The sequence below is a fragment of the Cicer arietinum genome, chromosome 3, assembly GCF_000331145.2.
Source record: "Cicer arietinum cultivar CDC Frontier isolate Library 1 chromosome 3, Cicar.CDCFrontier_v2.0, whole genome shotgun sequence".
In the NCBI taxonomy this organism is placed as follows: domain Eukaryota; kingdom Viridiplantae; phylum Streptophyta; class Magnoliopsida; order Fabales; family Fabaceae; genus Cicer; species Cicer arietinum.
In genome coordinates, this window is record NC_021162.2 from 60,798,667 (window position 1) to 60,813,654 (window position 14,988).

Genomic DNA, 14,988 nt, shown 5'->3' on the forward strand with positions numbered 1-14,988 from the left:
TATATATATATATATATATATAAATGTTATTTTGAAAGAAAAAAATTAAATAGATTTTAAGAACAAAATTATCATTTTATCACAATATAAATCATATCATTGAAGTAGCAATGTCGATTTACAAGAAAGGGGAGTTTGAATTGTAAATGTTCCTATTTAAAATTTCCTGTTAAAAACTTAAGAAAATAACTCAAGATTGATCTTGGTTGTGAAAACAGGAGAACGTTCTTGGTTTCTGACCAGAAAACGGAGAACTTTCTTGATTAGTTAAATCAACAATTTAACTTATCTATTTAACTTGATAATAAAACAAAATGAAAGTAAATAGATAAGAGAAGAGATATCACACAGAGATATATCCTGGTTCACCCAATCTGGGTTACGTCCAGTCCTCACAACCGTGAGATTTTTCACTAAGTGTTCAAAATGGAGAACGTTCTTGATTTTTACACCACCAGTCTAGATCAACCTTGATCTGTTACAATCTTCACCTTTCAACCTAGAAAGGATTTTTACAATCACCTTTCAACCTTGAAAGGATTTTTACAAACACACTCAATCTAACATAAAAGATAGACTTGAGTTACAAATGATGTGTATGATAAAAGTGTTTAGGATCTTGAAACTTCTCAACACTTGTTTGAGATAAATGAAAGACAAACTCAGTATATAATGATTCAAAGATATAGTGAAGAGAGATGGAGTTTGCTTGAAGAGTTTTTATGACTTGTTACTTGAACAAGTGTTGGTAGATTTGTAAATTGAACTCTTGCCTTCATCTTCCAATTGATCTTCAATTTATAGATGTTAAAAGGTTTTGAATATTCAGTTTAAAATGAATATATCCGTTGGACACGCTTCCCAATAGATATATTTTAAAGCAATTAAACATGTTTTTATTTGCTCTCTAGAACGGTCTTGACAAACGAAGAATGTTCTTGACAAAACGGAGAACGTTCTTGCTTTTGGGTTTCATGGAAAACGTGAATGAGTTGTCACATGTCAGTTGTCACATGTCAGTTGACACTGTTTTGAGTCAAGTCTATGCAGAACTTTCTACAGAATATTGTAAGTACAATGTACTTGTGTCCTTGCTAATAACTCATCAATTTGGAGATCAATCTTGAGGTTGTTTTTCACCTTTGGGCATTGATCTCGAGTTCTTGACTTCACCAATGATTTAAGCAGTCTTGATACTCTTTAATATGTGATTTATACTGTGTAAAATTATCTCTTTTAATTATGTCTTTAAAAGAGAATTAAAACTAGAATGTTCTTTTGTAAAACAAGAACATTCTTCATTTTGTGTTTTGTATGAGTGTTGGATTTTGACAGCTGTTGTGTGTCAGTCCTTTGCCTCAAAAATATGATGTGTTTTATGCAAGAAGGTGCAACAGCAATGTCCTTGCTTTCATGGATGTCCTTTCTCATAGCTCATCAATTTGGTAATTGATCTTGATGTTTTTCTTTGTCTTTGTTAATCCTCTTTGATCGAATTTATCCAAAACAATCTTATGTAGATTATTAACTTCTTATGTGATGAATACTGATGTTTTATAGTGTAGATAGATGTACTTTTGTAGCCCAGATCAATCTTAAATTACATCAGATTTTGCTCTTTGTAAACAAGAACGTTCTTGGATTAAAGCTGTGAAAACTGATAACGTTCTTCGTTTCTGTTTTAAGTGATTGCTGAATTTTGACAGTTGTTGCGTGCCAAGCTTTTCTGTTTTGTACGTGTGTCAGTGATGCACGGACTTTATCATTTTTGTCCAGTTTGTACTTGCTTACTTTAGCCATCAACTTTGAGGATTAGTCTTGCTTTTGATTCTTGATGCATTGCTTGTCTTGCAATGATGGTTTGAAGAGCAACAAAAATTCTGGGAATATCCTTATAAGCTCGTGATGATTCCCTTTCCAGTTTGGTCCTTTTCGAGGGATGCTGATGATCATCAATAAGAGTGCTTTGGGAAGGAGCAGCAGAGGTGCAAAAAGTGGATATATAAGATCAGCCAAAAAACAAGAGAGTTCATGCTGAATCTAGGAACGTTCTTGACATCCAAGATCGTTCTTAAATTTGGAGATGAGCTGATTTGTACTTGTTGTTCTATCAGTTGTCTAAGATGATTTCAGTCTTTAAGTCAAGTGTGCAAGTCTTGTTTTGAAGTACAACTTCAGTGTACTTTACAGTCAATATATTTTTTTAACATTTTTTATTTATTTATAAAAAATATATAAATGTTATTTTGATGTTATCTAAAAAGAACAAAAATTAAATAGATTATAAGGACAAATTTGTCATTTTATCAAAGTACAAGTCATATCATTTGGTTAAATCAAAAACAAATATCAACTTAATATCATTAAGTTGATTTTCATTGTACTTTAGTTAATAAATTATCAAATTCCATCTCAGGTCACCCTTTCTTTTTCCTTCCTCTTTCTGTTTGGTTTTCGGTGGTTGGGTTGAGCGATCCCAACACAACAAACAAACACCCTCACAAAAACTTCAACTTCGCAATTCGATCATTCTATCTATCTGTGAGTAATTTTTCTACCTTTTATCAATCCACATTTTCGATTCTCTTACCATTTCTTTCTTTTTTTTTTTACTTTAATTGTTGAAAACCTTGTCCGTTTAACTTTTTTTATTTTTTTAGAAACTAGAGTTTCAATAGAAGTGGAGTGGACTATTTATATGTTTTGAAAAGAGTTTTAAATTAAGGGAAGACACCATTTCAACTCCATTTTAATTCAATATGTTTTATTTTAAAAATTTATTTTCAAAACGAGAAAGCTATACGAGTATTATAAAAACAATTAAATATTATTAAATAATTTAATTTTTAAATTTTAATTTTGATTGAATGTTAAAATATCTATAATGATTGATAATTATTCAAAAATAATTTTATTATGGAGAGTGTGAAAATTATCCTATTTAAAAATATCTAAAACATAGTTTTAATTTTTTATCAAAGAATGATTTAAGTTCTTCAAGACTAAAAATATATTTCTATGTGTTATACTACTCAAATAGTTTAATTAAATGAGTTCGATGTTTCATCTACAATATAAATAATAAATTTTAAAAGATTGATAAATAGACTTAATGTTTGTATGAAATACATATTATAAATTTTATCATAATAATATTTACGTGAATTAGACATTTTTTAACAAAAATAAATTGTATTTCTATTTTATTATCAATTTTTCAATACAAATGATAGTGTTTTGTACTTATTTAAAATATGTTATCAATCATTTAGTGCTCCTTCTGGCTGTTGCTTTCATAAGGGTCAAGTAATACCCTTTTGATCATTGTTTTATCTATTTTTCTTGATCAAACTTCTACCTAGCCAATAAAATTTATTAAATTCTGCCTTGAGTTAATGTTAAGAATGCTCTCAATACAAATTTATTAATTTTGAATGTGAAAATACTATTAGGATACTCATAAAAAGCAAATAAAAAAAAAAACTACTTCAAGCCCCTATTACATAGTCCCCAAAAAATTAGTTTCTCCTCTTCTATAATAAACTAACCACCGAAATTTGTGTATGTATAAAAAAAGTCGTTGTGACGGAGTTAAAGAAATTATAGTATCATTGATTTGGCCAAATTACAACTTATATGTGTATTCATTAGAATGAAAAATAGGCCATATTCATATTATTAGGATTCATCAGACTTCCAACTCGAATTTTTTCAAACCATCTGTTTAATTAGAGCTCAATCACTTATAATATCTTCAATTCACTATAATAGTGATGGTATTTTTTACTTTAAAATCAAACGCACGCAAGACAATGAAGTGAAGTTGCTAAGAAGTTGCCTTGTTACTTAAAGCCAAAAGTGATTGTTAAGGTGAAGTGTAATGTAACTGATTATTTACTCATGATGCATCCAAACTCCCTTTTGGCTTAATGCACGCAACAACATTTTTTGCTTTTGAAAATCCTTCTAAATGGTACAACAACTTTTCCTCACTTTCTATTCTCTTTTATTTGCCATTCTTCAAAATTAATAGAGAACTATCACATAGAAAACTATCAATCAAAACACTCTCACATTAGATGTAACATGATAAAAATGAATTCTTTAACTTTTATTGTTTAGAACGATGACTTTAGTATATTTAGAAAAAAGATTTATGATCAAAATAAAAAGTGAAATATACTCTATAAAATTTCGACATGAAAAATAAATAATTTTTAATTTGTAAAAAATTATTATGTATATAATTTTGATTTCTATTATTAATATATTTTTGAAAAAAAAAATTAAATGCATATTTAAAACATCCACTTATTAAATTTTAGATGAGAGAAATATAGACAAAGTTATAAAAATAGATTATTCAAATATATAAAATTTTGTTCCAGTTAAATATGAATATCGCAAGATAATTAATATTTAAAATATGAGATAAAAATTTATAAAAATAAGTGAATAATTTATCTTTATTAATTCATTATGTTGACTTTTAACTCAACTCAAATTTAAAATATAAATTTTAATTAAAGAAAAATAATAAGATAATATTAAAAAATAACTCAATATCTAATTGATTCATCAATTGTCTTTAACACAATAAATATCACAGTTATTTTCTTATTCTGTCCATCATTGTTACCTTAATGACCTAAACCTTTTGTTTTTACTTTTATTTTTCTAAGAAAAGAACTTTAAAATAAAGAATTATAACATGCATGAAAGAGAGAGAAAACGCTCATAATTTTGTTTAATCTAAAAAATTGAATTTATTTTGTCCCCCAATTTCCTGAAAGTATCTCCGAATATCCTGTGATTAAAAGAAAACAGCAGCAAGTTTTGTTGAAGAATTTGATCTTTGAGTTAACCTTTTCCTTTAGTTACGTTGTCCTCCACTTGTTGGGCCCCACTAGAAGCTTCCACTGCCTCACAGATCTCATCATTTTATATAAACCCCATTGAAGATCTATCTGCTTCTATCTCTCAACCCATTTCCTCGCTCTACTCTTAGGTCATTTTCACTTTTCAATTCTCAATTCTTCTTCTGCATTTCCATCGCCTTCCCATTCCAAAAGTTTCAACCTTTTCCCCAATTTTATCTCTATCACTAGTTCCACATTTTGCAGGTTTGGGTGCTTGATTAACAGTAATTTATAATGGCTGCATTGAAACCTGGTGTGATTGCTTTATTTGATGTTGATGGAACTCTTACAGCTCCTAGAAAGGTATTTTATTTTTCTGGAGATAATCATTATGACACTTCATGAGTCTAGTTATTATTTTGTTACAATCAAATGTAGCAATGCAGCAATTTCATATGGTTCTGATTTCTTATCAGATCTATTGTCTTTTAAGTCCCCTAATGTTGCTCATTACTTTACTCTTCATAAAAGGCTCTCAAATGTAGAAAACTTGGATTTATTCTTTCTGATTTTTTGCTTTATGATCATATCTATTTACTGTTTCCTACTCAATTGCTAGGTGGCTACTCCAGAGCTGTTGCAGTTCATACAAGACCTACGGAAGGTATGTGATTCTGATTTTTTTTTTCTTACATTAGATGCATTTCGTTTGTTGCTGCCGTTTTCTCCAGTCTCCATTCACCACATCATGCATAATCCTGTTCTTGATTTTCTTTGTTTTTGTTGTTGAATCTTGAATTGTTTGGTCACAGATTGTAACAGTTGGAGTTGTTGGGGGTTCTGACCTCTCAAAGATATCCGAGCAACTTGGCCAGACAGGTTAGCTATAAGTAGCTCTTTGGTTTCTGACAATGCAGTGCTAAAAAACATGTAGGAACTAGAAAGCCACTCTGTAAAATTGATTTTAGTGCTTTATCAGTATCTTAATCTTATGCTTCATGCAAGTCGTATCTCAGATTGATACAAAATTGAACCCAATTGATACGTATCTTTAGTGTGTATCTATTTCGAACATGACTCCCATATTGAATCCTGATTCATTTGTATATGATATATCAGCTTACAATTTTGCAATGTCACTTATTTTAACTTACAAATGCCATTTTTATCGGTAATGTATCTTATGGTTCCTAATAAGATTTGATCAACGATTAGGAAAATAGGTCTTCCGATTCACTATTTCATTAGGAATAAATTCCGTCAAGGTTTTACTTTCTCAATTTTGTGCGTTGTATTCTGATCTCTGAAATTGGATGAAATTATATGTGCTAATCTAAGCTGATAATTATTGTGACAATTTTCCTTTACATTCCCTGCCTTCTTCTTCCTTTCTCATCTTTGAAAAACCATAAATCTTATATGAGCTATTAGCACAAAAGAAGAAAAGAAAAAGATGATACAAGGATTTATCTTTCTAGTTTTGAAGGACATGCCTTTATTTGTCTGTTGCAGTTACCCATGACTATGATTTTGTATTTTCTGAAAATGGTCTTGTCGCTCATAAGCAAGGAAAACTCATTGGAACTCAGGTACACCACACAAGCTTAATCCTTGATAGAATCAAATTGCCTTGTCCAGGGAACTATTTTAATAGATTTCTGTTGATTTTCTGTGTTGTTAAACAAAATGCAACTAGTGGAACTATGTTGTGACTTGTAACGGAAGCCGGCATTACAAAAACTTTACAGAGCCAACTTTTCTTTAGAAGTATATAAATGAAATTGTAGCCATTAACACAAACACTTTCTCCTTCTGTTTAGAAATGTAAACTTTTTGTCTAATGCGCCATGATGAGTGTTGAATTGAATTTCCCTCTTTTCAGAGCTTGAAGTCATTTGTTGGGGACGAACAGCTCAAGGTAAGATCTATATTTCCATTCCTTTTCAAAACATCTTACTTATTTGAGGCTTCCATGCCGACTAATATAAAAAAAGACATTTTAAATTAACAAAATTCTTGTTAATAATGATGAATTAATGATGACAGAGGGTATTTTGCAGGAATTTATTAATTTTACGCTTCATTACATTGCTGACTTGGATATCCCTATTAAGAGGTTAGTGATATTCAGTGTTTAATCTCATGTTTGTTACTGGAAACCGTCAAATCCTAATCGATATAAAAATATTTTTAGGGGAACATTTATAGAGTTCCGTAGTGGGATGCTGAATGTGTCACCGATTGGGCGAAACTGTAGCCAAGAAGAAAGAGATGAATTTGAGAAGTATGACAAGGTGATATATTAAAATTTTTACCATACAAGAAGTTTTGTTTTCTTTAATTTGAAATGCTAAGGGTATAATTTTATCCTGAAAATTTGCAATATGAGTTCTCAGGTTCAAAACATACGCTCAAAAATGGTTTCTATACTTCGCGAGAAGTTTGCTCATCTTAACTTTACATTTTCCATTGGAGGACAGATAAGCTTTGATGTAAGTGATGATCTTCATAATTGAAATATAGGCCTTATTTTTTGGTCAAGTGATAGGCCAACATGACTTGATTTATTATATATTAAATATATTCTCTACAGGTTTTCCCTCAAGGCTGGGATAAAACATACTGCTTGAGATACCTTGATGGTTTCCATGAAATCCACTTTTTTGGTGACAAAACTTACAAGGTTAGCCCAGAAGTTTATTGTGCAAGTACTTGTTTGGTGTATCAACTATGAAATCAATATCAATATTTTGTTACATTTTCTACCTCCCTGCATTCATATGTAATTTTTGTATTTTATAGTCTTGATGTTTTTAGTGTTTTTGTCTTTCATTCACGGGTTTGGCATATAATCATTTTCATGCAAATCCTGAAAATGCATTGGAGCAGAAATTGTTGTAACAAGAATGTTTTTGGCAATTTAATTTAGTTATCTCAAATCAATCAATGGTGAAAAATTTCACCTCCAAAACTTTTTTTAGTTTAGGACGGTCCCTCACTTTGCAAGACATTTATCATTTTTGTTTCAGTGCTTGATTTCTAGCTCCTGTAAGCATTTTATAAGGATATAGGACAAAATAAGATGAACAGAAAGAAAAAAAGGATATATGACAAAATACACTAATTAATTTCCTAAACTTTTTTTTTTTTTTCATTTTCACTGAGCAGGGTGGAAATGACCATGAAATCTATGAATCTGAACAGACTATTGGGCACACAGGTATGTTGCTTTAAATTGTACCATCATATGCGGAAACGGCTGAATTTCAATTACATGGGAATATTTTATTTATTCATTTGTAAATTAACCTAAAAACCTAATCAACGCACAAGTTTAAACTGTTATCGATCTGACCCTTACGCAATAATCCCGATCGTTTTTCAGTTACCAGCCCTGAAGATACTATGAAGCAGTGTCAATCTCTGTTCCTGGAAAGTTAAAATTTTTGCAACAGCATATATCATTACTGATACTGAAAACAAAATGGAGCAATGGTTTACAGACGAGAAGACCACAAGCTTCAAATATAATTTATTATTGTAATTTTATCATTGCACTTCACATTTTGGATTTAATAAGAAGTTTATTATTCAATTAAATTTGATCTTAATAATTTTAGAATACTCAATTACATGGTCTACTTTCCACCAAAAAGCATTATCTTCTCATGGAAGGATCGAATGGAAACTATATACATCCTTTTCAATTCTAATAGCATTCAGGACATTTTGCTCGTTCATATGCTGCCACAAGGCCATGAAAAATCTACAATGAAGTCTTAAGTTATATTTTAGGAAGAGTAAATTTAGCTACAAGAACAGGTTATTAGTGTTTCATGTCACAAAAGCTTAACTTAAATCCGTAATATCTCATGAATAGTTTTGATGTTAATTTACATACATATAGGCTAATTACATATTTTAGCATACTTGACCCTTATTAAATAATCTGAACGATTGTATTATTCTTTACAAATTTTTCCAATATGATTTAGTGAGATCCCTTTAAATTTTAATTTTAATAGATTATAGTGTGTTGCTAATAGTCCTCATATATGAAGCTAAATTGGTGGAAAATTTTGAAATCTTTGTATTAAATTAAGAACCAATTTGATGTAAGTTAAAAACTATTGTCCATATAATCCTCATGCTTTAATGTTGATCATTTTTCAATTACCAGACTTTAAGATAATGTGGAACATTATAAATATCTGTGCTTGGAAAATTAAGATTTTTGCAACTGCATGTTGCATTTTTACTATATCACCTAACATTTTTAGATTTAATAATAAGCTTTATCATTCACTTATATTTGATCTCAAAAGTCTATAATTCGAGACAACCAAAATAAATATTCAAATTCCTTATGGTTAGAAAATCTCATGTTACTACAGTCAAAGAATATGAATCACCAAACCATAAACGGTGACCTAGTAAATCTTATAAAAAAAAATTATGTTCAATGTGAATTGTCTAATCTTAATCTAATGATCAGCGTTACAATGTAGGAATCCTTGAATGCTTGAAGGCAAGGAATTCAAATCTCTCAAATATATGTATATTTGATTATCCTGCCACCAACAAGCATTTACATTGAAAGGGTATATAAGTAATAAGTAGGCAGGGATGGCAATGGAAAGTCATTACTTTACAAAAGGTTTTTTTAAAATGATAAAAGTCAGTCTAAAGAAGCTAAAAACTAAAAGCAAAATCAGATAGAAACATTTCCAAAAGTCACAGTCTTGAGAGCTAGGAAAGTGTATCAAATGAATGTGAGAGTAAATACAAAACAAATGGTTGAACACACACTTATGTTTTTTTTTCATATATATAGCCCAAGACCATGGAAAAATCAAAATGAGCAAGACCTACACTTTGACATACTTGAACTGAAATACATTACAAAACAAAGTAACAAGATCAATAAGATTCATTGGAGTTTAAGTTTTTCATTAAATTAAACCTAATACTCTAATTATACCTAAATAATAATGGGTTGTGTACTCTAAAAGTACACATGGAGGGGATGTTTTATACCATCACCTCATGAAATATTGTCCTTTTTTTACTGACAAATGAACCTAGAGGGAAATGGTAAAATCCTTCCTCCTCCCACTTTTTATCGAAGTAGAATAAAATCATAAAGGCAAAATCCAAGACTCCCTAAACAAAATTTGATAGCTCATAATGATATATCCTTCTATTTAGATTATTCAAAACTGTGAATTCTCTTTGCCGAGTTGAGTGTATTTTGTAGAAGCATTGCAATAGTCATTGGACCAACTCCTCCGGGAACAGGTGTAACAGCAGAGGCAACTTTTATGGCTTCTTCATAACAAACATCTCCGACCAACTTATAGCCTCGAGAGCTACTTGGATCCTGTCATAAACACACAAAAAGTGCAACGGTTAAACAACCTTTATATCGAAATTTAAGCACTAAATATGAAATTCGTTCATCCTAAAATCAATAACAACCGAGATAGAGTCTTATAGCATACTATAAACAAGGCCTTGAAAGAAATGTACTCACATCTACCGGGTTGATTCCGACATCGATAATGACTGCACCGGGTTTTATCCAGCTTCCCCTAACCATGTTTGGTTGGCCAACAGCAGAGATGATGATATCTGCCTGTCTTATGATCTCTTCAGGATTACTAGTTCTTGAATGGACAACACTGACAGTAGCATCTTCCCTCTAGTAGCATAACATAAGAGACATATAAAGGAATGGTCCGAATGGAAATGTACTCATACTCAAACAAAACTAGTTTTGAACTGTTAAGTGTTAACTAAAATTTATTGAGTTTAGTCCAGTGAGACATTACTTGGAGCAAAAGAGCAGCTGGCGTTCCAACAATATTACTCCGACCGATCACAACCGCCCTCTTTCCTTTAATTGAAACACCATATCTGCGGAGTAGTTCTATGCATCCCTTTGGTGTACAAGGAACAAACAGGGGTTCTCTACCTCGCATGGCAAGTCGACCAATATTCAATGGATGAAAACCGTCTACATCCTTCTCGATTGTTACAGCATTCAAGACATTTTGTTCATTCATATGCTGTCACAAGACGAACGGAAATCAATCAAACTTCCACAAGAAAATCTTTACGTTATGAATTATAGTTATAGTTTAGGTAACAGTAAACTTAGCTGCAAGAATAAGTTATTGTAGAGATGCAGTATTGTCTGAAAAAACTTTAAAAGTGAAAGCATCTCTCACCTTACAAGTCGGTTTTGTAGAGTTAAGTTAAACTCAATCTAAATTCTAATATGGCATTATCTAAGGTCTATTGGGCAATCCATTATTAGGCCACTTGGATAAATATGACCTAAAAAATGTTTATAAGTGGGAAACATCTCTCACCTTACAAGTCATTTTTGTGAGGTTGAGTTAGACCCAACTGAAACTCTAATATGGTATCAGAGCCTATCTAGGATCCGTTGGGCCACCTGTTACTGGACCACTCAGGTCGTGCTTCAAAAGTCCAATCTTGGGCCTTAGGGGGAACAATGAAAATCCCACATTTGATGAGGTATACCTCATCTTACAAGTAGGTTTTGCGAGGATGAGTTCGACCCAATGCAGATTTGAATGTTTTATGTAAATATACAAATAGACTAATTACATAAGTTAGCATACTTTTTCCTACTCATGATCTGAATGATTGTATTATTCATTACAAACGAATCAGTACAACTATACATACAAGGGAAAGGGGCCAATTTGGATTCCCTCAAGATAAGCAAAATCAGTGACAACTAAACAATATTTGCAAATTAACAGAGAATAAAGGAAAGAAAAAAATGATAACTATAATTACAAATAACAACCCTAAAAAGAAAAAGAAGTTAGAGATCGAGAAGCATACAGATGGTAAAGGTAGCTGAACAAGAATCCCATGAACCAAAGGATCGTCGTTGTAGCTTGAAATATAGTTCAAAACTTCTTCTTCTGTGGAATCCTCGGGCAAATTTACTTCCAAAGAATTTATCCCAACAGATTCACAAGCCTTCTTCTTGTTACGCACGTAAGTTGCAGAGTCCTTTCTATCTCCAACAAGGATCACAGCTAATCCTGGAATCACACCCACGGCTTCTCTCATCCTGGAGACTTCAGCAGCTATTTCTTCTCTGATTTGCTTTGCCACTGATTTTCCATCAATCACCTTAGCAGAAGCCTCAGTAGCACTAGCAGCTGCACAAAGTCATACGGTTAAGAAAACCTTTTTCCTGTCAATAGCATGCGGAGGAGAGACACATCGATATGAGCATGAACCGGAATACACACATGCACATAGATGCATTGAAAAAAATGAGTATAGGGTAATTCATGAACCTACTGTATCAAACTAACAAGTAATGACAACAATTTAACAATAGGCTAATGGCTAACAGAACAAAAACAAATCCCTTTCATCCACAACTATGCTTAATATCCTGACTCCAACCTATTAAGAATGCCTCAAATTCTGGGCAAATCATCATCTTAAATCTAATAGGCAGCTAATTCAGACAAACAAAGGACATCTTAAATCAACACCAACTGAGGCCAAATTGACATATATGAGTGTCCCCACTAAATAAATACAAGAAGGCCTTGAAGTCATCCAAAGTAAAGCGATTTCAAATTTTGGAACTAAATAGATCAAGCCCTTTTTCTGTCCTTTAACCAAAATATTTATCAACATGATTGATGTGAGCAGATACCAGAGCATGCATGCATGAGCTAATCACTATAAAAGCAGCAAAGATAGGTACAAAATAACTCAGCAGTCACTGGTTTTGCAGTTAAGAGGAAATTGTAAAAATAAAATAAAAACCCTCCACTCAAAATATCAAAAATTCAAGTCCACTGAGAAAATAAAAAAAAAAAAAATTCAGAAAACAAAAAACAAGAAAATAGGCACCTTTAACAAAATTCACAAGACCCACAACAAAAAAATACCCTTTTTTGTTCATATACGACTAATAACATCAATATTAGCAAAAAATAATGATAATATCAACAGGACCCAGAAAGTAAAAAGAGAAAAGGTGAAAGCTTTATACCAAGGGAGAGAAGATGGGATGAAGGGGGAGAGGAGGGAATGGAAAAAAAGCGGAGAGAGGTGGGACCCACATGAACGGGGTGACGGCGGCGGAGGAAGAAAGCGGTAGTGGAAGAAGGAGAAGAATGGCAATGAGTGAAAATAGAAGAAGCCATTCTGATTCTGATTAAGATTATTGAGTGATTCCTCAGTAATAATAATCTATACGCTTCTGCTTTGTTGTGCAATATTTTCTTTTCTTTTTTGTAAGCGAACCACAACAACAAAGAAAAAGAAAATGTTTGATACTAATGCTGAGCTCTTTCTTCTTCTCACAAGGCATATATTCTTTTTTACTTTTTCAAAGAAAGAAAAAAAAAGAGACTAAAAAAAATATTTACTTTATTTTAGTAAAAATTGAGCTGCTGGTTTGTAATATTATAAAAAAAAAACATAATTGTTCGTGTAATCTCTTAATATAATTTCAGATAATATTACAGTTTTATTTTTTTTTTAATTTGATTTTTTATTTAATTTTATTATAAAAATTCAAAAATATAAAGAATGAAAATATGAATTTATTTAAAAATTTAAGTTATAAATTTGATGAAATTTGCATTATATTAAAGATGATAATTAATTTTATGAGTTTTATTAAAAAAATTTGATGAAGTTTTATAAATAAAAAAATATAACATTGTTAATATTTTAAAAGATAAAAGATCAAATTATTTACTTAAAATTAAATAAATGACTAAATAAAAAAATTAAATGATTAAAGTATTATCTGAACTTAAGTTAAGAGACGCAGGAGCAATTATATCTATAAAAAATATATTCTCTTATCAATAATTATGAATGAAGATGTCTACAAAAAATTTATCAACATTTCGTTTATCCTATAAAATTATGAATAAAGATATTTTATATTTATCTATTCTTTTAGTAAGATACTTCTATTAAAAATATTGAATGAGATAAGTAAATGTTTTAAGATATTTTAAGCACTTAACTTCTGAAAGATAATTTGAACTTTTTTCTTCTATTAAAAATTATTTTCTTTAAAAACTAATAAAAATAACTATTTCCTTTTTAATATAAAAATCATTATTTAAAATATGATTTTTGAAAAAAAACTTCCACACAAACGTAATTGTAACATTAAAAATGATTTTTTTAATCTTAAACAAACCAATCCCAGTTCTCATAAATTTAGGAGAAATTAATCTATTAAAATAAAATTTGATGTTTTAGGAACTGCATTATTGATTGATGATCTTCAATTATCAATGATTCTTTTTTAACTTTAATTGTAGTTTTGATTTTTTTATTTCTATCAATTTACGAAATGACTTCTCTTATTTTAAAATTCGACAGTTAATTTATTTTCTAAAAAAATTAATTAAAACTAATTATTTAACATATTTTAAATGATGTGACATACGAAGTTATAATCAACTAAATTAATTAATTATTTATATGTTATTAATTAAGTTACAAATTAATTTCATAAGTTAAAACTAAAATTTTCATAGTATTTTATTTTAATTTCATGAGTATTAATCATTCAATACCATATTATCATATGTTATATCGTTTAAAATATGTCTAATTATAATTGTTTATAGTTAAAAATTTAGAAGAAGAGATCAAAAATGTTGAATTTTAAAATACATAAATTAATTATGTTAATTGGTAAAAATAGAGAGATCAAAACAATATTTAAACTATTAATATATATATTTTATAAATTTGAAAGATAAAATTGTTCGTTCCCTATAATTTTAGAAATAATAGTGGTTATATTATTTTTCTTATAAAAAATAATTGCATTTATTCACATAAAAAAAATTATTAGTTGGGTAAATTGATAATATTCAATTCTTATTTTAAGAGTATCTTTATTAATTTAAAAGCTTCAATTTGTTTGAATAGTTAAAAACTTTAGTATGATGGTAATTTTTGTTAATGGTAAATAAATTATACTCTTTTAATTTGTTGACATGTCTTTAGGTATCAAATGACTCTTGACAGCTCCATGTGTTTCTACTACATTAAGATTACAATTAAATGCATGTTTAAATAATTACTA

The 14,988-nt window shown here is 29.8% G+C and overlaps 2 protein-coding genes across 3 annotated transcripts; one reads left to right on the forward strand and one right to left on the reverse strand.

Moving 5' to 3' along the window:
• Window positions 1-4,867: 4,867 nt before the first annotated feature.
• LOC101496067 (phosphomannomutase) lies at window positions 4,868-8,488 on the forward strand. 2 transcript variants are annotated; one of them, XM_012713642.3, is made up of 12 exons: window positions 4,868-5,008; window positions 5,124-5,222; window positions 5,479-5,523; window positions 5,672-5,738; window positions 6,372-6,448; window positions 6,742-6,777; window positions 6,920-6,975; window positions 7,054-7,153; window positions 7,256-7,351; window positions 7,453-7,542; window positions 8,028-8,079; window positions 8,245-8,488. In XM_012713642.3, the coding sequence occupies exons 2-12, from the start codon at window positions 5,154-5,156 to the stop codon at window positions 8,298-8,300; spliced, it is 744 nt and encodes a 247-aa protein (XP_012569096.1). In that variant the 5' UTR covers window positions 4,868-5,008; window positions 5,124-5,153; the 3' UTR covers window positions 8,301-8,488. The 2 variants fall into 2 exon arrangements, with proteins under 2 accessions (XP_012569096.1, XP_073222119.1); XM_073366018.1 differs by having other exon boundaries at window positions 4,976-5,222.
• Window positions 8,489-9,740: 1,252 nt separating this feature from the next.
• On the reverse strand, window positions 9,741-13,212 carry LOC101496397 (bifunctional protein FolD 4, chloroplastic). The gene is made up of 5 exons (XM_004492649.4): window positions 12,919-13,212; window positions 11,739-12,064; window positions 10,691-10,927; window positions 10,393-10,560; window positions 9,741-10,239 (listed from the first exon to the last, which is right to left on the reverse strand). The coding sequence occupies exons 1-5, from the start codon at window positions 13,070-13,072 to the stop codon at window positions 10,069-10,071; spliced, it is 1,056 nt and encodes a 351-aa protein (XP_004492706.1). The 5' UTR covers window positions 13,073-13,212; the 3' UTR covers window positions 9,741-10,068.
• Between the last annotated feature and the right edge of the window lie 1,776 nt (window positions 13,213-14,988).